Source organism: Heloderma suspectum, chromosome 1, assembly GCF_057233095.1.
Source record: "Heloderma suspectum isolate Gila_16-S chromosome 1, 16-S_ref, whole genome shotgun sequence".
Taxonomy (NCBI): domain Eukaryota; kingdom Metazoa; phylum Chordata; class Lepidosauria; order Squamata; family Helodermatidae; genus Heloderma; species Heloderma suspectum.
The window spans coordinates 146,360,650-146,380,394 of NC_139458.1; the positions used below are offsets into that span (position 1 = coordinate 146,360,650).

General features: G+C 45.0%; 1 protein-coding gene across 5 annotated transcripts in view; it reads right to left on the minus strand.

Annotated features, from left to right (window-relative positions):
* Positions 1 to 4,951, minus strand: part of SMARCAL1 (SNF2 related chromatin remodeling annealing helicase 1) — a 46,612-nt gene extending 41,661 nt beyond the window's left edge. For all 5 annotated transcript variants that reach the window (XM_084806465.1, XM_084806432.1, XM_084806443.1 and 2 more), the window contains exons 1-4: positions 4,811 to 4,951; positions 3,881 to 3,998; positions 1,532 to 1,615; positions 336 to 1,322 (exon numbers count right to left, since the gene is read on the minus strand). In XM_084806465.1, coding sequence (XP_084662591.1) covers positions 336 to 1,290 — 955 coding nt within the window. In that variant the 5' untranslated portion in view covers positions 1,291 to 1,322; positions 1,532 to 1,615; positions 3,881 to 3,998; positions 4,811 to 4,951. The remainder of the gene's footprint in view (positions 1 to 335; positions 1,323 to 1,531; positions 1,616 to 3,880; positions 3,999 to 4,810) is intronic.
* Between the last annotated feature and the right edge of the window lie 14,794 nt (positions 4,952 to 19,745).

Consider the following 19,745-nt stretch of genomic DNA (forward strand, 5'->3'; position numbering starts at 1 on the left):
ACTAGGGGTGGGGTGGAGTGGGGAGGTGGGGCGGGGGGGGGGAGAGAGAGAGAGAGAGAGAGTCTGGGAGCCTCACTCTGGCTTCTCTTAGCTTCAGAGGTTACACTAGAAACACATACATCCTGACCTCCTCTCCCCATGACTTACAATTTATTCAAGATTTTCTCCATATTTATGAGGACTAGATACTTGCTCTTCTTTTAAAGGAAAGCATAAAAAAGAAGCTACCCAATTCTGCATTACTTACAGTGTCTGGCACAATCCCAGTTCTTAATGTTTCTACAAGCACTGCCTGTTACACAACAAGAGACATAGTCAGTAATCAGTTTTCTTACCATAATTTTTGCTTGGTAAGCTCCTGAACATTTCAATAAGTTCTGCATTGTATCCGATCTCAACACGGAATCGGTCTTCAGAGTGCTTCACACATTTCCCTTTGAGGACACTCCATGGTTTTCTCTGTACAGGTGTCTCAGATATGTTGCCTGCACCCCTAGAACCAGGCGATTTTGATCTTCGCCTCACTTTTGCAGGAGCTAAAGGTTTTTTTGTGCCATAAAAATGCAGTGTGCTACTACCTTCTTTCTTGGCAAAGAGTTCGCAGGCTAGATTGCTGATACTTGCCTGTGTTTCACAGTCATTGAAGGCAGTATGGCTGAGGTCCTTTGGAGGCATATGTTTAATGTCACTATGTTCACTGGTGGATTTGTTCCGAGTCTCTAAATCATTACTGTTGTGAGGATTCCTGTTAGCATCTAGTCTAGATGGATGCTGTTCTACAAGGTTCTGCACTGCTGTGCCACACTTAGGTGGCTGCAACACATTAGAATTATGCTGGATTGGCTGACCTTGCTCCCAAGCACTTGGATCAGAAGAACTCCAGTGATTGCGACTCAAAGAGGCTTGCACCTCTGGTGAGGGCTGCTTAGTGCTATTCAGCTGCCTGGCCTTATGGTGGCTAGAGCCCTCTGAACAATCTTTCTCTTGGGCACCAGACAAAGGGGCCGCCTGTGGGTGTGAGCTACAGTGACTGTGTGGCATTTGAAGACTCGTCTGTACCACATGGTGGCTGGAGAACTGGAGGTGATGGCTACTGAGGCTGGTGTGATGGCTCTCCTTTCTCAAAGGCTGCAGCAGCTTTCCTTGACAGCTAGCGAGACTCTGCAGATCAGGCTGCTTCTTAGCAACACCACCCTGCTGAGCTGCCAGTCGTTCCGCTCTCCTTGCCAAAGCCTTCTGCCGGTTCTCCTCAATCTTCCTTTTCTGTTCTTCTGTAAGCCCAGATGACATCTTCCATTAAGCACTCATGAAAATCTATACAACTGGAGGTGAAAATAATAATAAAAGAAAGGTCTGTCACCTGATTCCAGAAATCTTAGCCAATTAATCATATAAGTTTGATTAAAGTGATTAATCAAGTAGATTTGATTGTAAACTGCCCCAAGGGCATATGCCAGTTGGGTGGCATATACATTTAATAAATAAAGCTGCATTGGAGTAAATACTATGGTTCAGAACAAAAAAGACATACCTCCTTTGGCTTTAGATAATGTATGAGTGCATCGTAGCAGGCATCAGCTTAGAAGAGGCATTCCCTTCCACCCCTAGAGGTGGCCTAGAAATAATTTTAGAAAGATAGATTTGTGACAGAAAGGGGAATGACTTTCTCTTTCTTTCTTTCTTTCTTTCTTTCTTTCTTTCTTTCTTTCTTGATTCCAGTTATTTATTAGACACTTTTCAGGGCCAAGCCCTCACAAAGCAACATACACAAAATGAAAGAAACAACAGAACACTGTTTACAAGTGTAAGGGGGATGCAGCTAAATGGATCATGGGAAAAGCTGCTTGAGGTCACACCATTGACTTAAGGAAATGCGGTAGTAAAAAGATTTAAGTTTTTAAGGCCTCCTTGAATGCTAGAACTGAACTAGCCAAGCGAATGTTAACTGGAAGAGAACTCCAGAACTGTGGGGCCACCGCGGAGAAGGCCCCATCAAGCCTAATTTCACCAGTGGATTTTTACAAGTATTTGTATTAAAATACTTTTTAAAAAACTGATACAGATCAAGGGCATCTTTTTAGTCAATCAAAAGGTTCTTTTTTTAAACCTGTGAATCTAACTGATTAAACATTTCAGCGCTACAAAGAACCCCATCAATTTAAGCTACGCATACAGGAAGCACTTCGGGTCATATTTACATTAACAGTTATTGCAAGGGATTGTCATATATTGCTATTTCTTCCCTTTCTTATTCCAAGGGCTCAAGGTAGGCAACAACTCTGTCCTGACTTCAAGCACCCCTACATTATGCCCAGAGCCAGCTGAGACCCCCACTCCCTCCTGCAATCAGCTGTCATTGCTGTGGCCATCAGAGGGAGAGGAAACAGCAACCCTTTGCAACTAAGAGTCTAGTGCCTGAATTTACATTTTTCCTCCTCCCTCCCAATCCCCTTTCCTTTTGTGTCGTGTTTCTTAGACTGTAAGCCTGAAGGCAGGGACTGTCTTAAGAAATATCTTTGGAAGCCACCTTACAAGCTTTTTGGCTAAATGGCAGGATAAAAAATGTAATTAATTAATTAATTAATTAATAACCAGCAAATAAATAAGCACCACAACCAGTTTTCACAAATCTGGATTAGGCATCTAGTTCAGAGTATTTGACTTCTGACTCAGGAGCTTGCATTATGGAAATCAAACATTGGATTGCACTGTCTTTTGGTTGAAGATGTTTGTTGCATCAGACTTGCACACTCAAATCTGAATTCAAACTGTTTCCTGCACTGGCTATCTTCAGGATGCAGGTGAAGCATTATCATACTGAAAACTATACCAAGTTGCAGGGGAAAAATATCAAATTCATAGTATATAGCAAAAACAGATATGGACAAAAATTACATCTATCAGATACTTTGTCTATCTTTCTGTTTAGAAAAGTAAGATTTGTGGTTGCCAAGTTTTGTTTAAATAACCTGATTATCCTCTGCAGTTACATACAGTTCAACCCCAAACAGAGTCAGAGAACACTTTTTTTGTACTGGTGTCAAAATTGATATTTTCCTTGGCCAACCCAGGTTAGATTATCTCACAATGTTAGGGGTAGATCAAGGGTAGGTAACCTTTTGGGCCCATAGGCACATTTGGAAATTTCAGAAACTGTCCGGGGCACAACCATAAAATAGTTGCCATGGGTGGGCATGGTGAATCACAAAGGGCAACTAATCTGCCCTGGGGCATTTATGGGAAATTAAGATGGCAGCAGCTAGAGGTTCCCCCACTTCACTGGGAAGCAATCCAAACTGCCAGTAAGAGAATTTAAAATGATTTTTAAATATGAATTGGGAGGAGTAGGGTGTCACCAAGAAAGGTGTCTGGAGGCACACTGGCACCTGCAAGCACCATGTTGCCTACACCTGGAATAGATGTAACTGCCAGTGTGCCCATCAATGCTGCATACATCTTCTCACAGACAACAACTGACAGGGTGCCCATGATGTGGACATGTGGCAAACCTGTCAAGAGATGCCAAATTAAATGACAACGGACTACAAAAAAAGCCTGCACAGTTTGAAACAAATTAAAAAATAGGTCATCTGAATCAAGCCTCTGTACTACAGTGACAAACAAGATAAAATACAAAAATAAGAATTTGTGATTTATCTGCTTCTTAAACAGGAGTGCTAAATGGGGCAGACAGCCAGGAACAAAAGCACTAAAAAAACAGAAGGTCAAACATCACCACTCCAAATAGAAGTAAACTTTAGTGTAGACAGGGCCTAACTTTACACATCAACAACTTCAGCTAGCACAAAAAATAGGCTTTCTACAACTTTTTAAACATTTTACAGCATTCATTTCAGAAGACACAAATATAAGATTGTACCTTGTGAAACTTTTAAAGGGCTGGAAATAACCAGTAGTTCTTTAGTCAGTTTTAAATAGGTTGAGTGAGGCTCAGCTTCTTATGGTGTAGATGCATCTTTCTTTTTTCCTTGTGTCACCTGGGATCCAACAGATAGTGTGTGTTTTTAAACAATACAAAACCTGCAAAATCTGTTCACTAGTAGCAAAAGTGGGCCAAGTTTATATACCACAAGCAGCTATCCCTCTTTCAGCTCTCTGGAAAAACAAAACATCTGTCTCGAGCCTAAGTTGCAAGCCTTGAAAAGCCAGATCATTTAATCCATTTAAGTGCACAACTTGCTGACACGATACAACCTGGCTTTATAAAATATAGAACGGAACCCATGCCAGATGGTTACGCTGGGCGCTGAGCTAAGGCAGAAATTAGCTTTGCAACCTCTAAAACTCAGCTGAGAGTTCGCCACGTTATATTATTGCAGCAAAAACAACCAAGATGCTTGTAGCACCAGATTTATCATGACATAAGCTTCCATGGACTGGAGTCCACAAAACCATATGCCATAATACATCTGCGTTTAAGTGTTTAGACTATAATCATATGCCCACTGACCTCAGAGTAAGCCCCACTGAACTCAAGGGGGCTTACTTTTGGGTAGACATGCATACCATGAGGCTGTTCAGGTGCCACAAAACTCTTGGGCTGGTTTTCCCACCGTACAAAGCGGGGCTCAATTTCTCGTCGCTTCTCGGTCCTGTTTAATTTCCCCGGTGACTTTGTCCAACCCCCACCGCTCACTCTCAAAAAGGGGCACAACTCCCACGCTCCGCACCCTATTTACATACACTCACCCCAGTCTCCAACTGGACTACACTTCCCATCCTTCCCCATTTCCGTCCCCTCTTTCCAAATGCTCCTTATCTAGAGATCCCTCCCTAAAGGGAGCCTCACCAGCGGAAAGGCCATTCCCGGGAAACTTCGCCGTCCTGCTGTTTTCCGTGCCCCAAACTCCGCCGCCATCCAGAGGCCCCATAAGAGGACGCCTCCTCAAGGCCTCATCCCACCCGCTCTTGACTACAACTCCCGTCAGGCAACTGGCGCCGTAGAGCGCCACCCATTGTGGGAATTGTAGCCAAGAGAAAAGAACCCCAATGCAGCACGGGAAATGAAGTTTGGTCCACGCTAGTGCTCAGAAGAGCTCATCTGCTGCGGACTCTGCGTGAGAACCGCTTCTTTGAACTCATTGTCAGAGTAATCGTGGGTTATGTCTCTGGAGAAGTAAGTTCCATTGTGATCAGTGGGGCTTCCTCCCTGTGTTTAGGATTGCAGCCACAGTTACTTGTGAAAAAGTCCCATTAAAATCAGAGGGACTGAGACTGCAATCCTATACCCGCTGACCTGCGGGTAAGGCGTATTCACTTCAGTAGGTCTCACTTCCGAGTAGACATGTATCGGATTGCACTGTTCGTTCCGAGTAAAGATGGGTAGAATTGAACTGTCAGTAATTCCGGTAATTCCACTCATATAGGGTCTAAGAGCTTCCAGAGGTTCATAGGAGTTGGAAACTGATAAGTAAAATATGGCCTTCCAAGGGTCACTTTTTGTGTGTGAAGCCCCTTAATAAAAATTTTAAAAATCATTGCCTTGTTTCAGGAACCCTCATAACACCGTATCCAGATTCAAAAAGCAAGGAACAAGATACCAGAAAAAGGACGATCTGGAGCTGTAGATACACATTTGTCTTAAATAAGGAATTCAGTTACCCAGCATTTTATCTTGTTTTCAGCATTTTGATGGCATGTTGCATCTTTATACAGTGGTATTAGGGCCAAGAGCAGTTGTAGCCATTCCAGATATGAGAAGCAATATCAAGTTATACAAGCCTCCTCCTACTGATTGTGTCAGTTCAGACATGACGTTAAAATGGATAATGCTTTAACGAAAATGAACAGCTCAGAGGATAAATATAGTGACGGGGGAGGAAGAAGGCGGGATGATAGATGTTAGATCAATGTCTTGGGGCAACACTAATGGGATTATTTTTTAAGAGCAAGACACACATGCACCTTAATTGCAGGTGCTCCCTTCTCCATACAATTTTGCAGGTGGCTGCAAATGGGATGCAAGGAAGAATATTCCCTCCCTCATCACACAGATAAAGAAGTGGGCTAATAGTTTTTCACGGTGCTGTTGTCGCCCAGCATTTGGGGCAATCATAAAAGAACCACCTGCTGCTCCATATTTTCCTCTGTAGCCCTTTTCATAGATAGTGAAAGGGGAAGGAGCAATTGGGCAGCTTGAATCATCTGAATGTATTGTTAATCCTACTACTAAGTATTAGCATTCTCTGGCGCTTGGGCAGAGCAATCCTACTGGTGATTTCAAAGTGATCTTGATAGACTGGAGCGCTGGGCAGAAAACAACAGAATGAAATTTAATAGGGATAAATGCCAAGTTCTTCACCTAGGAAAAAGAAACCAAATGCACAGTTACAAGATGGGGGATACGTGGCTCAACAACACTACAAGCGAGACGGAGCTTGGAATTGTTGTCGATCACAAGCTGAATAAGAGCCAACAATATGATGTGGCTGCAAAAAAGGCAAATGCTCTTTTGGGCTGCATTAATGGAAGCATAGCTTCCAAATCCTGGGAAGTACTAGTTCCCCTCTACTCAGCACTGGTTAGGCCTCATCTGGAGTACTGTGTCCAGTTCTGGGCACCACATTTTAAGAAGGATGCAGACAAACTGGAGAGGGTTCAGAGGAGGGCAACAAAGATGATCAGGGGACTGGAAACAAAGCCCTATGAAGAGAGACTGAAAGAACTGGGCATATTTAGCCTTGAGAAGAGAAGACTGAGGGGAGATATGATAGCGCTCTTCAAGTACTTGAAAGGTTGTCACAGAGAGGAAGGCCAGGATCTCTTCTCGATCATCCCAGAGTTCAGGACACGGAATAATGGGCTCAAGTTACAGGAAGCCAGATTCCGGCTGAACATCAGGAGAAACTTCCTGACTGTTAGAGCAATACAACAATGGAACCAATTCCCTAGGGAGGTGGTGGGCTCTTCCACACTGGAGGCGTTCAAGACGAGGCTGGACAGCCATCTGTCAGGGATGCTCTGACTTGGATTCCTGCACTGAGCAGGGGGTTGGACTCGATGGCCTTGTAGGCCCCTTCCAGCCCTGCTATTCTATGATTCTATGATTTGGGGAGGAGGCTCATGACAACAGGGCAAATGGAAGGGAGCAATGGTGTTTTTCTGGTTTTCATACACACACACGCACACACGCAATACACACGCAAAGTGCCAGTTCCACATTTTTTAAGGCCCTTGGCCAAGGTAGCTTCAATGGGGCCCCCTCCCTCAGTGAACGTACCTTCTCACCACCATTGTCACCAGCTGCTATTGCTCCTCATCCTCTTTCTCATCATTGCTACCACTTCTTTGCTTAACAAGCAGAGAGCCAGTAAGCAAGTGGCAGTGGCAGTCACTGCTCCTTATCACCACTGTTGTCTGGGCCAGAGCAAGAGGCAGGTGAACAAGCAAGCTGCAATGGTGAAGAAGAGGAGCAAGTCCAGGGGGCGCTTGTCAGTGGGCCCCTGCTGGGATGTGGACCCCCAGCAGGTGCCCTACCATGACGCCAGCCCTGTATGTGTGTGTGTATATGTGTGTGTCTATATATAACACACACACACACTTTAACTATTTCCCTTCCTTTGGTTGCAATAGATGGGAAATGATGTACCCCAGCTCCAGGACTGGCGTAGATTTCCTGTTTCCAGGGAGGCTCCGTGGGAAGGGAAGGGTATTGATCCTATGGATCCAAGTCTTTCTCCAATCTGCCCCTAACATGCCCACAAGATGCCCCTTTTTGCCTCTATCAGTATTGGAGCACCAACCTCAGAGCGGCAAGGGCTATGGAAGTTTCCACGGCAGCTTCCCCCCTGAAGTCAGATTTCTCTCTCTGCCCTCCAAGGGTGAGATCTGAAACATCCTATGGCTGCTGGGATGCCTTCCCACCCAGGGACCATAGGATTGCAGCCTTACTTTTTCAAACTCTTGATTGTGGTTTCCTACCCTGTGAGGTGGGTCATTACTAAACCCATTGCACAGATTGGATGCTATGGCTAAAACAGTATGACTTGGCAAAGGATGCCCAGGTCCATGGTGGAGATACAGTTTGATTCCCAGTGCTCCAGTTTCCCAAGTCCAGCTCTCTGTCCAGAAGACCATGCGGATCGTTGAATTCAGGTCCCATCAAGTATACAGTGGTGCCATCAGAGCAAAATTTTAGGACAGAAGTCCAGGGCACCACTCAGCAAAATGAACAGGAGGGCCCTTCAAATGCAGCAGGGCTGTATACCACATTTTGAAGTAAGTGAATTAATACTCATTACAGTCTAAAGAGTCACAACCAGGCTGGTGGGAGCATTAAGTCCAAAAAAGGTAAAGGTGTCCCCAACCAGTCGTGTCCGACTCCAGGGTGCGGTGCTCATCCCCGTTTCTAAGCCAAAGAGCCAGCGCTGTCCGAAGACGCTTCCGTGGTCATGTGGCCGGCATGACTGAACACCCAGGTGCACGGAACGCTGTTACCTTTCCCGCCGAGGCGGTACCTATTTATCTACTTGCAATTTCTTGCTTTCGAACTGCTAGGTTGGCAGGAGCTGGGACTGAAGACGGGAGCTCACTCCGTCATGCGGCACTCGGGTCTCGAACTGCTGTCCTGCCGACCTTCCGGTCTGCAGATTAAGTCCAAACTCAACTCTAAAATTACCTAACAGCACACCACAGCAAAATGTTGCCTGCTTGCTGTTTCCCTTGCATGCAGGTACATTGTGGAGGAGTGTGCAGGGAACAAAGTTATTAGTTGCTTTTAAGACATTTAAACAAAATCTAAGTTCAGCCTCAACTTAATTGGGCTAAACTGCAGATGTGTAGCATCTCAGGGAAATATATATTATGGGGATAAAATTACACAGAAAAGTTGCAGTCCTGCATACCTGAACTTGGGAGTAAGCTCCCAAGCGTACTTCCAAATAAGCATGCATAGGGGAGAGTAGCACAGTGAGACAAAGGAAATTCAGAGCGGGAAATAATAAAGAACAGGTAGATCCAGAGTTGGAAGGGATCACACATGTTAATAACCCTTTCTTTTTCTGGTTCCGAGATACAACTGAATCAGTGGTGCATGTTGTCCAGCCAAGGGGTGCCGGGAAGCATCGTTATAAGTAATATGCTGTGAAATTGAGGGCTCATGTAAGTTAGCATAACTAAATTGGTATACACTACCACAGGTTAAGGATGTAATAGAAATGTATAGATGGCATGAATGCAAAATGCCTCATTGGATTTCATATCAAGTATGTTTCCTCTCTCTCTGTCCCATAATCCCTTGCCACGCTCAAGCATGCTCACCCATATTGGGCATATGATAAAACTTATTGCTAACTTTGGAGACTATCCCCCCCCCCCCGAAGTTCTTGTGGTTTAAAGCTAAAACATCTTTCACCGCCAACAAACACCAAACACAGAATTAATTGAATTAACAGATTAGCAGAAGCTATTAGAAAAAATAATTTCCATGCTGTCCCTTCCCCATCAAGCTGAGGAACTCAGGAAATTGTGTGTGTGTGGTGGGGTGGGGGCAAAACTATAAGGAAAGGGACTGTATCAGTCTTTTGTCCCCTCCCAAAGTGCTGGACAATAACACAGACCTCCCCACATTCCCTTCTTGTGAGGATCTGGGTGCTGCAGCTAGCATGGAGAGCAGGCCCAGGGAACAATGGGGAGAAGCTACATGGGGCTTGTATGGAGCAAATGAGTCTTGAATAACAGGTGCAGAATATCACATGATCTAGCCATTCCTGGACTCTACCATTTCAGGAAGGTTGAGAGTCATGTATTTAAATGTTTCCATTTTTTTGTTGTGTTTTGTTTCAAAAGCCCACCATGTACATTTTTTTTTTTTAATTAAACACCAACCACATCAGGGAGAAGGCTAGGCTGAACCCCTTCTGCCTGTCATACTGGTTTTCCACAGGCAGGAATTTTTTGATCTGGAGGAATTGTCAAATCTGCAAACACCACCTGCAGTCTGAAGTGGCTCAGTCCAGGAAGCGCTGTATCATGTGGTCTTTGTGAATGTACACTTTGGCTGTAAGGTTCTGCACTATGGATAAATATGGATGGGCAGTGTGTGTGTTCCCATGCACACACACATATTAGTGTGTGTGCATGGGAAGGTGTGTGAACACACACACACCCTTACACATGCATACACATGCTGATGAGGTTGTGCCACGAGTGTATATCTGGCAAGTCTCAAAAATGCAAAGGCCAAACTTCTTAAGAATGTCTCTCTGTGACACTTACCTATTGAAGAATAGAGTGATGTGATTTAGTGACTCAGGAAATAGTGTGTGTGTGTGTGGTGGGGTGGGGTGGGGGCAAAACTATAAGGAAGGGGACTGTATCGGTCTTTTGTCCCCTCCCAAAGTGCTGGACAATAACACAGACCTCCCCACACTCCCTTCCTGTGAGGATTTGGGCGCTGCAGCTAGCATGGAGTTCATTTAGTTGTGAAGCTTTTATCGGTTTCCTAGCAAGCCCACAGCACTTTTTCCCAAAGATAGTACTCTACATAAGAAACATTCTTTCCACTGCACTTCCATCTTGTCCAAAAGGATGCCAAGTTCTCTGCTTCCCATGTTCTGCTACATGGGGTTGCCCTGGGATAGAACAGGCTAAGTTTCCATTTCATGGTAGATATGGGAAGAATATCTTGGTGCCATATAGTGCTATAGTGCCAGCTCCATATAGTGCCAGCTCCAGGTTTTGAGGGCCCTTGGCCAAGGTAGCTTCAATGGGGCCCCCTCCCTCAGTGAACGTACCTTCTCACCACCATTGTCACCAGCTGCTGTTGCTCCTCGTCCTCTTTCTCATCAGTGACAGCACTTGCTCGCTTGACAGCCAGAGAGCCAGTGAGCAAGCAAGTAGTGCCATGTGCTGCTCCTCCTTCTTACCACCACCATTGTCTGGGCCAGAGCAAGAGGCAGGTGAACAAGCAGGTCGCAAGGATAAAGAAGAGGAGCAACGGCCAGGAGCTCTTGTCAGTGGCCCCTGCTGGGGTGTGGGCCCTCGGCAGGTACCCGACCATGCCAGCCCTTGCCGCCGGCCCTGGTAGCATATATCGAACTGAAATATTGACAGATCCTAAACAATGCCCAGTCGGGAGCGGGGGTGGGGGGATCTCAGCGAGCAATAACACCAGTGCTCATAAAAGCAGTGCACTTTGCATGTCTGCTATTATTTTTTCCAAAGAGATGTCACTGGCATGGCAGGGGGTGAGTTGCCAAGGTTTAGTCCCTGGGGTGAGAAACGGATTGCTTGGATTGCTTTGTGAAGCATTTGATCCTGCAAAGAGAAGATAGAGCAAAAGCCCGAGATGGAATTTATTGCTTTCTATGACTACAAATGGAATGGGAAAGAACTGTTAGAGGGAAGAGCATTTTGCTTTCAGAGACATTTGCTTTCAAAGCTATAAGAAGCTGAATATCTTTATATCTGATTTTGATCTGAAGAGGTTTATAGTATTCTTTACACTCACCTTTTCTGCATGCAGGCACTCTCAGCATGCTTCAGAATTTTGGGGGTACCCAAGGTTATGAACTTAAAACAAAAGGTAGAACTGAATTTACCCTAAATGCAAAGTTCACTAAATTTCCCAAAATCAAAACCTGCAAATAACAGTGATAACTGACCATTTCCAAATGTCAGTTTTGGAATGTAGGTTTTGTACTGAACTTGACTTTTTTTTATATACTGAAGACTGACATTTATCACCTATCCCATGACCAAACTCTCCAGTTTGGTGCTGGATTCTAAGTTCTTTAAAAAGAAAAGAAAAAAATAGGGCCTCCAAAATTAACTGCAGAGTTTGATAGGTGCGTGTTGTAGAATTTTGAATTTAAATTCAAATTAATACATTTGAATACATATTTTATTCTAATTCATGTTCAGCTGTGGTCCAAAGAGCCCGTTGCTTCATCTCTGCTGAACTGACTTACAGGCAGGTTCAGCACAAGCTGGCTAAACTCTATGACTTTCCATTATGCAAACCTCCCTGGGGGAATCTGTCTCCATTTATGTTAATCTGGGAGGGTGTTTACAGTTTAAGGCAGGGATATGGAAGTTCTTTCAGTCCAAGGGCTGAATACCATTTCAGAGAAGCTCTCAGAAACTGCTTCCCAGTGATGGGCGGGGCCAAAGGCAAATGGGGTGGGACCAAAACACTAAAATACCAGCACATTTTAGCTGAAAGCTCTTCCTGATGATAACTAAGCCTTAGGAGAGGCATTTAAATAAAAGAAATTTCAACTTTTTAGAATGGGGAAGAAACACACTTAAAAGCCAGGAAACTGCTCAAACAATTGGTGGTCAAGGGCAAAGGGGTAGGCCAAGGGGAAGGGGTGTGATCATCTGGGAAACTCCAGAGAGCTTGATTGGGACCCCAAGCAGGCCAGATTTGGCCCCCAGGCCTGGGGTTCTGCATCCCTGATTTTAAGGGAAAGAATTTCCCACTTCTGCTCATCAGGAAATTAGACTCGCATGTCATGCATGCATGTGCACATTGTCTGTTTTGTACAGTCAGCAGCAGCAGCAGCAGCACTGTACAACCAGCTGTGTGGAGGCCACTGTCAATTGCTTCTTGCAATGGCTGCCTCCATGCAGCAAACACTGGATCTGCAGCAGCTCCCCATGGGGTGAAGCCTCCTCCCTCTAGGCCCCTGCCAGCCCAGCTTTGTGGTGGCCTTAAAATGACCGAGAGGCAGAATGGCAGGACATTGCAGAAAAACGGCTTGCCGTGCACGGGCAACCACCACAGGGAGAAATTTAAAGTAGTCTTCATGGAGAACCTGCGTGTGTGTGTCAACACTAAGGATGTACAACCAGATCTTTTTGGACTACCACTCCCAGTATTCCTGAATGTTGGCCATGCTAGCTGGGGCTGATTGGATTTGAAGGCCAAAACATCAGAAGGGCACCATGTTGCGGAAGGCTGATGTGCACTATAGACTTAAACTGGTTTAACGGTCATTCTGTCTCCCACAGAACACTGGGAACTGTTGTTCTGTGAATAGGGCTAGGAATCTGTAACAGAATTCTTGGCTTTCTCACCAATCTACAGTTCTTCGGAGAAAGCTCTGACACTTCACTGATATAAAACAAAGATAGGTTTAGTGTAGCAAGACTCTAAGCATCCTGTTGTATCCTTATAGATGCTGTTGCTTTGTTTTTCAGAAGTTCATCCCAAGGGAACTCTAGTAGAAAGGAGGGGGAAGAAGGAAGGAGAGGAGGAAAGAGACAAAAGCTGTAAGGGAGGAAGAATATATGATTTTCTTTAAAAACAACAACAACAACAACATCTAGTTTCCGGGTCTTGGTGACTGCGTCCTCTTTACCAGGAACAAGATAAAATGTCCTCCTGCCTATTCACGACCTCTAGTGTTGTGGAGACTTTCCCAGTTCCTGAAGCCTGATGTGAAACACGGCAGATGTGTGAAAGTTTCACAAACTTTGCATGGGTGGGTTCATAGGATGTGAAACAATCCACTCACCATCACAGAAGAGCTTTTGGGCTCAGTAAAGTTCATATTATTATTCAGTTACCAGGAAGAAAATGGAGGAATGAAATCAAAGCTAGTCTGTTGCCACAGAGACCTGAATCTGATTTCTAGTGTAAGGGATAATAGGAGCGTTAAGAGAGGCTTTGACAAAGATTAGAAACTCAAAGTTGCCCCATGGATGATAGGCTTAGCATGTTTTTTTCTGTCAAGATGCCTATGCTTTTCATAATTGCCAGTCAGGCAGAAATTCAAGATGTTGCTGAATTTCTGCCTCCTCTGTAGCAGAAAAAAACCCTTGTAGCTAGGGATGTCGGAGAAATCTGCAATGTATTCAATTGTGTTCAGATGTTTATGAACCCAACCACACGGATTCTGTGGACCTGAGGACTGTTATTTTACTGGGGGGTGGGGAGATTTGCGCTAATTCATCTTAGCACTAGTGTCCATTAGCGCTAATTAGCAAGTGTGCATTAGCACCAATGCAAATTAGCCCAAATAGAATGAAATTCTGGTTTAAAAAATCCAGTTCCATCAATGAGGGGATGATGGAACAAAACAATCTGCGAAACACAGATGGAACAGATTTAACAACATGCGCACATCCCTACTGGTAGCCCATGTTTTGGATTTGGGTGATCTCACCTCAGCCCTGTATTCATTGGGTGTATTTGAATACAACCTCCTTCTCACATTCTCCATGTCACAAGGTCTCCATGAGTAGAAGGAGCAGGGCCGGCCCAAGACACTTTGCTGCCTGAGGCAAAGCAACAAATGCCCTTCCCCCGCCCCCGAAAGTCAGGGTTCATAGTAACCAAGGCCAGTCAAGTTATTTTGGCACCTGAGGCTGAGGTTTCACAAGGCCCTCTCCTGCTTCCTGCGAGTAAAAATGTGTGAAGCAACAAAATCTCTTCACACAATGCAGTTGTAATAAATTAAATTTGTTGGCCTTTCATGACACCCAATCTCTGCTGCCTGAGGCATCTGCCTCAGTCTGCCTAATCATAGAGCTGGCCCTCAGATGGGGAAGTGGGACTGTCCCACTGGCTGTATCCCAAGTGTCATACAGCTCTCCCCACCCCCACCCCCATGTGACGTCCGCACACTGAGCTTGGAGGTCTGAAAACAGAAGCCTACACACATAGACCTCTTCAGAGGTCCACACTCACAACATGAACATTTGGGCTCTGTAGCTCCATGGCAGTGGGGGCTACAGAGCCCTGCATGAAGGCCCCTTCATGTGGATAACGCAGGAAGGGGCTTCTGTCTCTCAGTGCTCTGCCCTGACCTTGAGAGGGAGCCTGCGGAGCACACCCATTCACCCGAGGACAATGCAGTCTAGCAGGTATTTCCCTTGCGATCATCAGGAACCTGGTGGAGGTGGGGGGATGCTCGTGTGCAAAGTACCCACATGATTGGGAAATCCAGTATGATGTGGGGCTTCAGCTGTCACCAATGCAAGGGAGCAGTCGCGACCCCACAGTAGCAACATGAAATGGGTCCAAATAAGAAACTCCGAAGAGGCGCAACACTTGTTAATCCATATGGGACAGTCCATTATTAGGAGCAGCCAATACATAGCAAGCCAGCCAGATGACCACTGAATTCGCTTAGAATCTGCCAGCATCTATTACACTCAGTCTTCAGCTAAACAGATGCTACTTGTAAGGAGGTGTGAAATTCACTTGAAAAATGTTCACAAAGTTGTCAAAAACTCATTTTATTTGTTTCAAGGTTTCTCTAGATCAGGTGTAGGGAACCTGTGGCCATGTAGGTATTATTGAACCACAGTGCCCATCATCCCTGACCATTGGCCATGCTAGCTGGGGCTGATGGGATTTAGAGTCCAACAACATCTGGCAGGTGTTCTCCCCACCCCTGATGTTATGCTAAGGCAGGACGTTTCAGATTAGCCTCACATTGGGTGAAATCCAGTGCCAAAACCAGACGCTTGCAACTAGAGAAGCCTTTTCTCTTTTCTGCTGGGGCTTCTATGCCTTTAATGTTATCCAGATGGAATACACTCAATAATGGCCCAAAAGGTCTTCCTCCAGAGGAAGGACTGAGAGCTCTGTTTTGCAAGCTATCTGTGCCTCTACCAACCAGGAAAATCCCTCTATTGTTATGGTGAAGTTAAGACGATTATCTGGCTTGTAAGCAACTGGAGCTTGCATATATTGTATTTATGCAAAGTCGGGGCTTTTTTGCCAGCTGTTCCAGAAATGAGATGCTGCTGCTCAGGAGGCAATATGGCCTACCCAAGATGTTAAATCCCAGGATAGGGTATATCTGAGGATTTTAGAAAGAAACATTACTTCATATTCTAATGCTATCAATCCAGGCTCTTCCATACAACAATTGGAGGGAATAGCTCCTAGTGTGTGTCAGGAGGCAAAGGGAGGAGGAGTGCGAGCAGGGTGGGGAATCAGCACCTCTCCTACAACTACAACTCCTACCATCCCTGACCATTGGCCATGATGGCCGGGGCTGATGGGAGCCAGAGTTCCGCTTAGAAAAAGGTAAGTAAGGAGACACATGATGGAGGTATACAAAATTATGCATAGAGTGGAAGTTCATTAGTGGGAGCTTTAGGACAGATAAAAGGAAGTTTGTCTTCACAGAGTACATAGTTAAACTATGGAATTCACTTCCCCAAGCTGTGGATGGCTTTAAAAGGGGGATGGACAAATTCCTGTAGGAGAAGGCTATTTAAGGCTACTAATCCTGATGGCTATATGCTACCTCCAGTATCAGAGGCACTATGCCTGTGTAGACCAGTTGCTGGGTGAACACAGTGCTGTTGCACTCACATCTCACTTGTGGGTTCCCATGGGCAGCTGGTTGGCCACTGTGTGAACCAAATGCTGGACTAGATTGATCCTTGGCCTGATCTGGCCGGGCCCTTCTTACGTTCTTATGAGTCCAACAACAACTGGAGGGCCACATGTTTACCCCTACAGTAGATTTTCATCTCAGATTTGGCCATTTCTCAGACTGAAACAAATTTCCACAGAAGTTGAACATGTGGTTGTCACAGTCAGAGGGCCTGGGACTTTTAGGAATAAGAATCTGGATGCAGAACAAGCTTAACAGATGTAGAAGTTAATGTTTATGCTCCTTCCCTGGATGCAGCCATGTGCAGACTCCTATTCGTACTTCTAGAATCCTCCTTGCCCTTCCTGTCTAAGTCCTGAGATGGACTAGCCTGAGATTAACCCAGGGCATTCTGAAATATTAGCTGGGATCAAGGACTGAATCTGTCACAAACATCACATTGCTCCTTTTCTGCCAGCAGTGGAGGCTGGTGGCTCTGATGTTAGTGGGATGGTGAATCCTCTCCAGGTTTTAGTCCAAACCAGTCAGAACTCTGAAGGAGCTATCCAAGGTGCTGAACCCATTTGGGGGTTAGGGTATAAACCATGAACATAAGCATAAACCTAGAACACTTCAAATGCATATATAGCTATGTAAAAAGAACTACTACATATATATTGTTAGGTACACCCCAGTTTTCCAAGGGGTGACAGGTTTCTGGGGTGCAGTGCTTCCCTGGGCTTGGTTTCCATTGGGATTATGTCAGTGGAGGCTTCCTGGCATTCAGTAATCTTTGGGTTTATTTCAGATAAACAGGTTGAGCACATGTGGAGGTACAGATGTCCCAAAGTTCACTGCTCCCATATCAGATATCTAGGCAAGCAACCAGCAGCCTAAGTTGCTTCCAGAGCCAATGCAGCTCTTGGTTTCTTCCCAGACTGCCATTCTGTGGATTCTTCACATATGCATCATATCCAGCCAAGGGAGGGGTAAAGATAAAACTCCTTTCAGAATTTGTTGTTCAGTCGTTAAGTCGTGTCCGACTCTTCGTGACCCCAGGGACCATAGCACGCCAGGCCTTCCTGTCCTCCGCTCTCTCCTGGAGTGTGCTCAAGTCCATATTCATTGCATCAGTGATGCTGTCTAGCTATCTCATCCTCTGCCGTCCCCTTCTCCTTTTGCCTTCAGTCTTTCCCAGCATCAGGGTCTTTTCCAGGGAGTTTTCTCTTCACATTACGTGGCCAAAATATTTGAGCTTCAGCTTCTGTATCTGTCCTTCCAATGAGCAGTCAGGGTTGATTTCCTTTAGGATTGAGTGATTTGACCTCCTTGCAGTCCAGGGGACTCGTAAGAGTCTTCTCCAGCACCACAGTTCAAAAGCATCAATTCTTCGGTGCTCAGCCTTCCTTACAGTCCAGCTCTCGCAGCCATACATTACTACTGGGAAAACCATAGCTTTGATTATACAAACCTTTGTCAGCAAGGTGATGTCTCTGCTTCTGACTATGCTGTCTAGGTTTGCCATAGCTTTCCTCCCAAGGAGCAAACATCTTTTAATTTCATGGCTACAGTCACCGTCTGCAGTGATCTTGGAGCCCAAGAAAATAAAATCTGTCACTGCTTCCATTTCTTCCCCTTCTATATGCCAGGAAGTGATGGGGCCAGATGCCATGATCTTCATTTTTGTAATGCTGAGTTTCAAACCAGCTTTTGCACTCTCCACTTTCACCCTCAACAAGAGGCTCTTTAGATCCTCTTCGCTTTCTGCCATTAGGGTGGTATTGTCTGCGTATCTGAGGTTGTTGATAATTCTCCCGGCAATCCTAATTCCAACCTGTGATTCATCCAACCCGGCGTTTCTCATGATGTACTCTGTATATAAGTTAAATAAGCAGGGCAACAATATACAGCCTTGTAGTACACCTTTCCCAATTTTGAACCAATCGGTTGTTCCATGTCCGGTTCTTACTGTTGCTTCTTGTCCCTCGTACAGGTTTCTCAGGAGACAGGTAAGGTGGTCTGGTACTCCCATCTCTTTAAGAATTTGCCACAGTTTGTTGTGATCCACACAATCAAAGGCTTTAGCATAGTCAATGAAGCAGAAATAGACTTTTTCTGGAATTCTCTTGCTTTCTCCATGATGCAGCGAATGTTGGCGATTTGATCTCTAGTTTCTCTGCCTCTTCGGAACCCAGCTTGTACTTCCGGTAGTTCTCGGTTCGCATACTGCTGAAGCCTAGCTTGTAGGATTTTGAGCATCACCTTGCTGGCATGTGAAATGAGCACAATTGTGCGGTAGTTTGAGCACTCTTTGGCATTGCCCTTCTTTGGAATTGGAATGTAAACTGACCTTTTCCAGTCTTGTGGCCACTGTTGAGTGTTCCAAATTTGTTGGCATATTGAGTGCACCACTTTAACAGTATCATCTTTTAGGATTTTAAATAGCTCAGCTGGAAGACTGTCATCTCTGCTAGCTTTGTTGTTAGTAATGCTTCCTAAAGCCCAAACTTGACTTCACTCTCTAGGATGTCCAGCTCAAGTTCAGTGACCGCACTATCATGGCTATCAGGAACATTCAGATCTTTCCTGTATAGTTCTTCTGTGTATTCTTTCCACCTCTTCTTAATCTCATCTGCTTCTGTTAGGTCCCTGCCTTCTTTGTCCTTCTTTGTCCTTCATCATGCCCGTCTTTGCACAAAACATTCCCTTGATATCTCCGATTTTCTTGAGAAAGATCTCTAGTCTTTCCCATTCTGTTGTTTTCCTCGATTTCTTTGCATTGTTCATTTAAGAAGGCCTTCTTGTCTCTCCTTGCTATTCTTGGGAACTCTGCATTCAGTTGGATATATCTTCCCCTTTCTCCCTTGCTTTTCGCCTCCCTTCTTTCCTCAGCTACTTGTAAAGCCTCCTCAGACAGCCACTTTGCTTTCTTGCATTTCTTTTTCTTTGGGATGGATTTCGTTGCTGCCTCCTGAACAATGTTACGGACCTCCATCCATAGTTCCTCAGGCACTCTGTCTATCAGGTCTAATCCCTTAAATCTATTCGTCACCTCCACTGTATATTCATAAGGGATATGATTTAGGTCATACCTGAATGGTTTAGTGGTTTTCCCTACGTTCTTCAACTTAAGCCGAAATTTTGCAGCAAGAAGTTCATGATCTGAGCCACAGTCAGCTCCAGATCTTGTTTTTACTGACTTCTCCATCTTTGATTATGTACTTTGCAGCCAATCTGATTTCAATATTGACCATCTGGCGATGTCTGTGTGTAGCGTTGCCTCTTGTGCTGTTGGAAAAGAGTGTTTGCTATGATCAGCTTGTTCTCTTGACAAAACTCGATTAGCCTTTGTCTTGCTTCATTTTGTACACCAAGGCCATGCTTGCCTGTTATCCCGGTGATTTCTTGACTTCCTACTTTAGCATTCCAGTCCCCTATGATGAA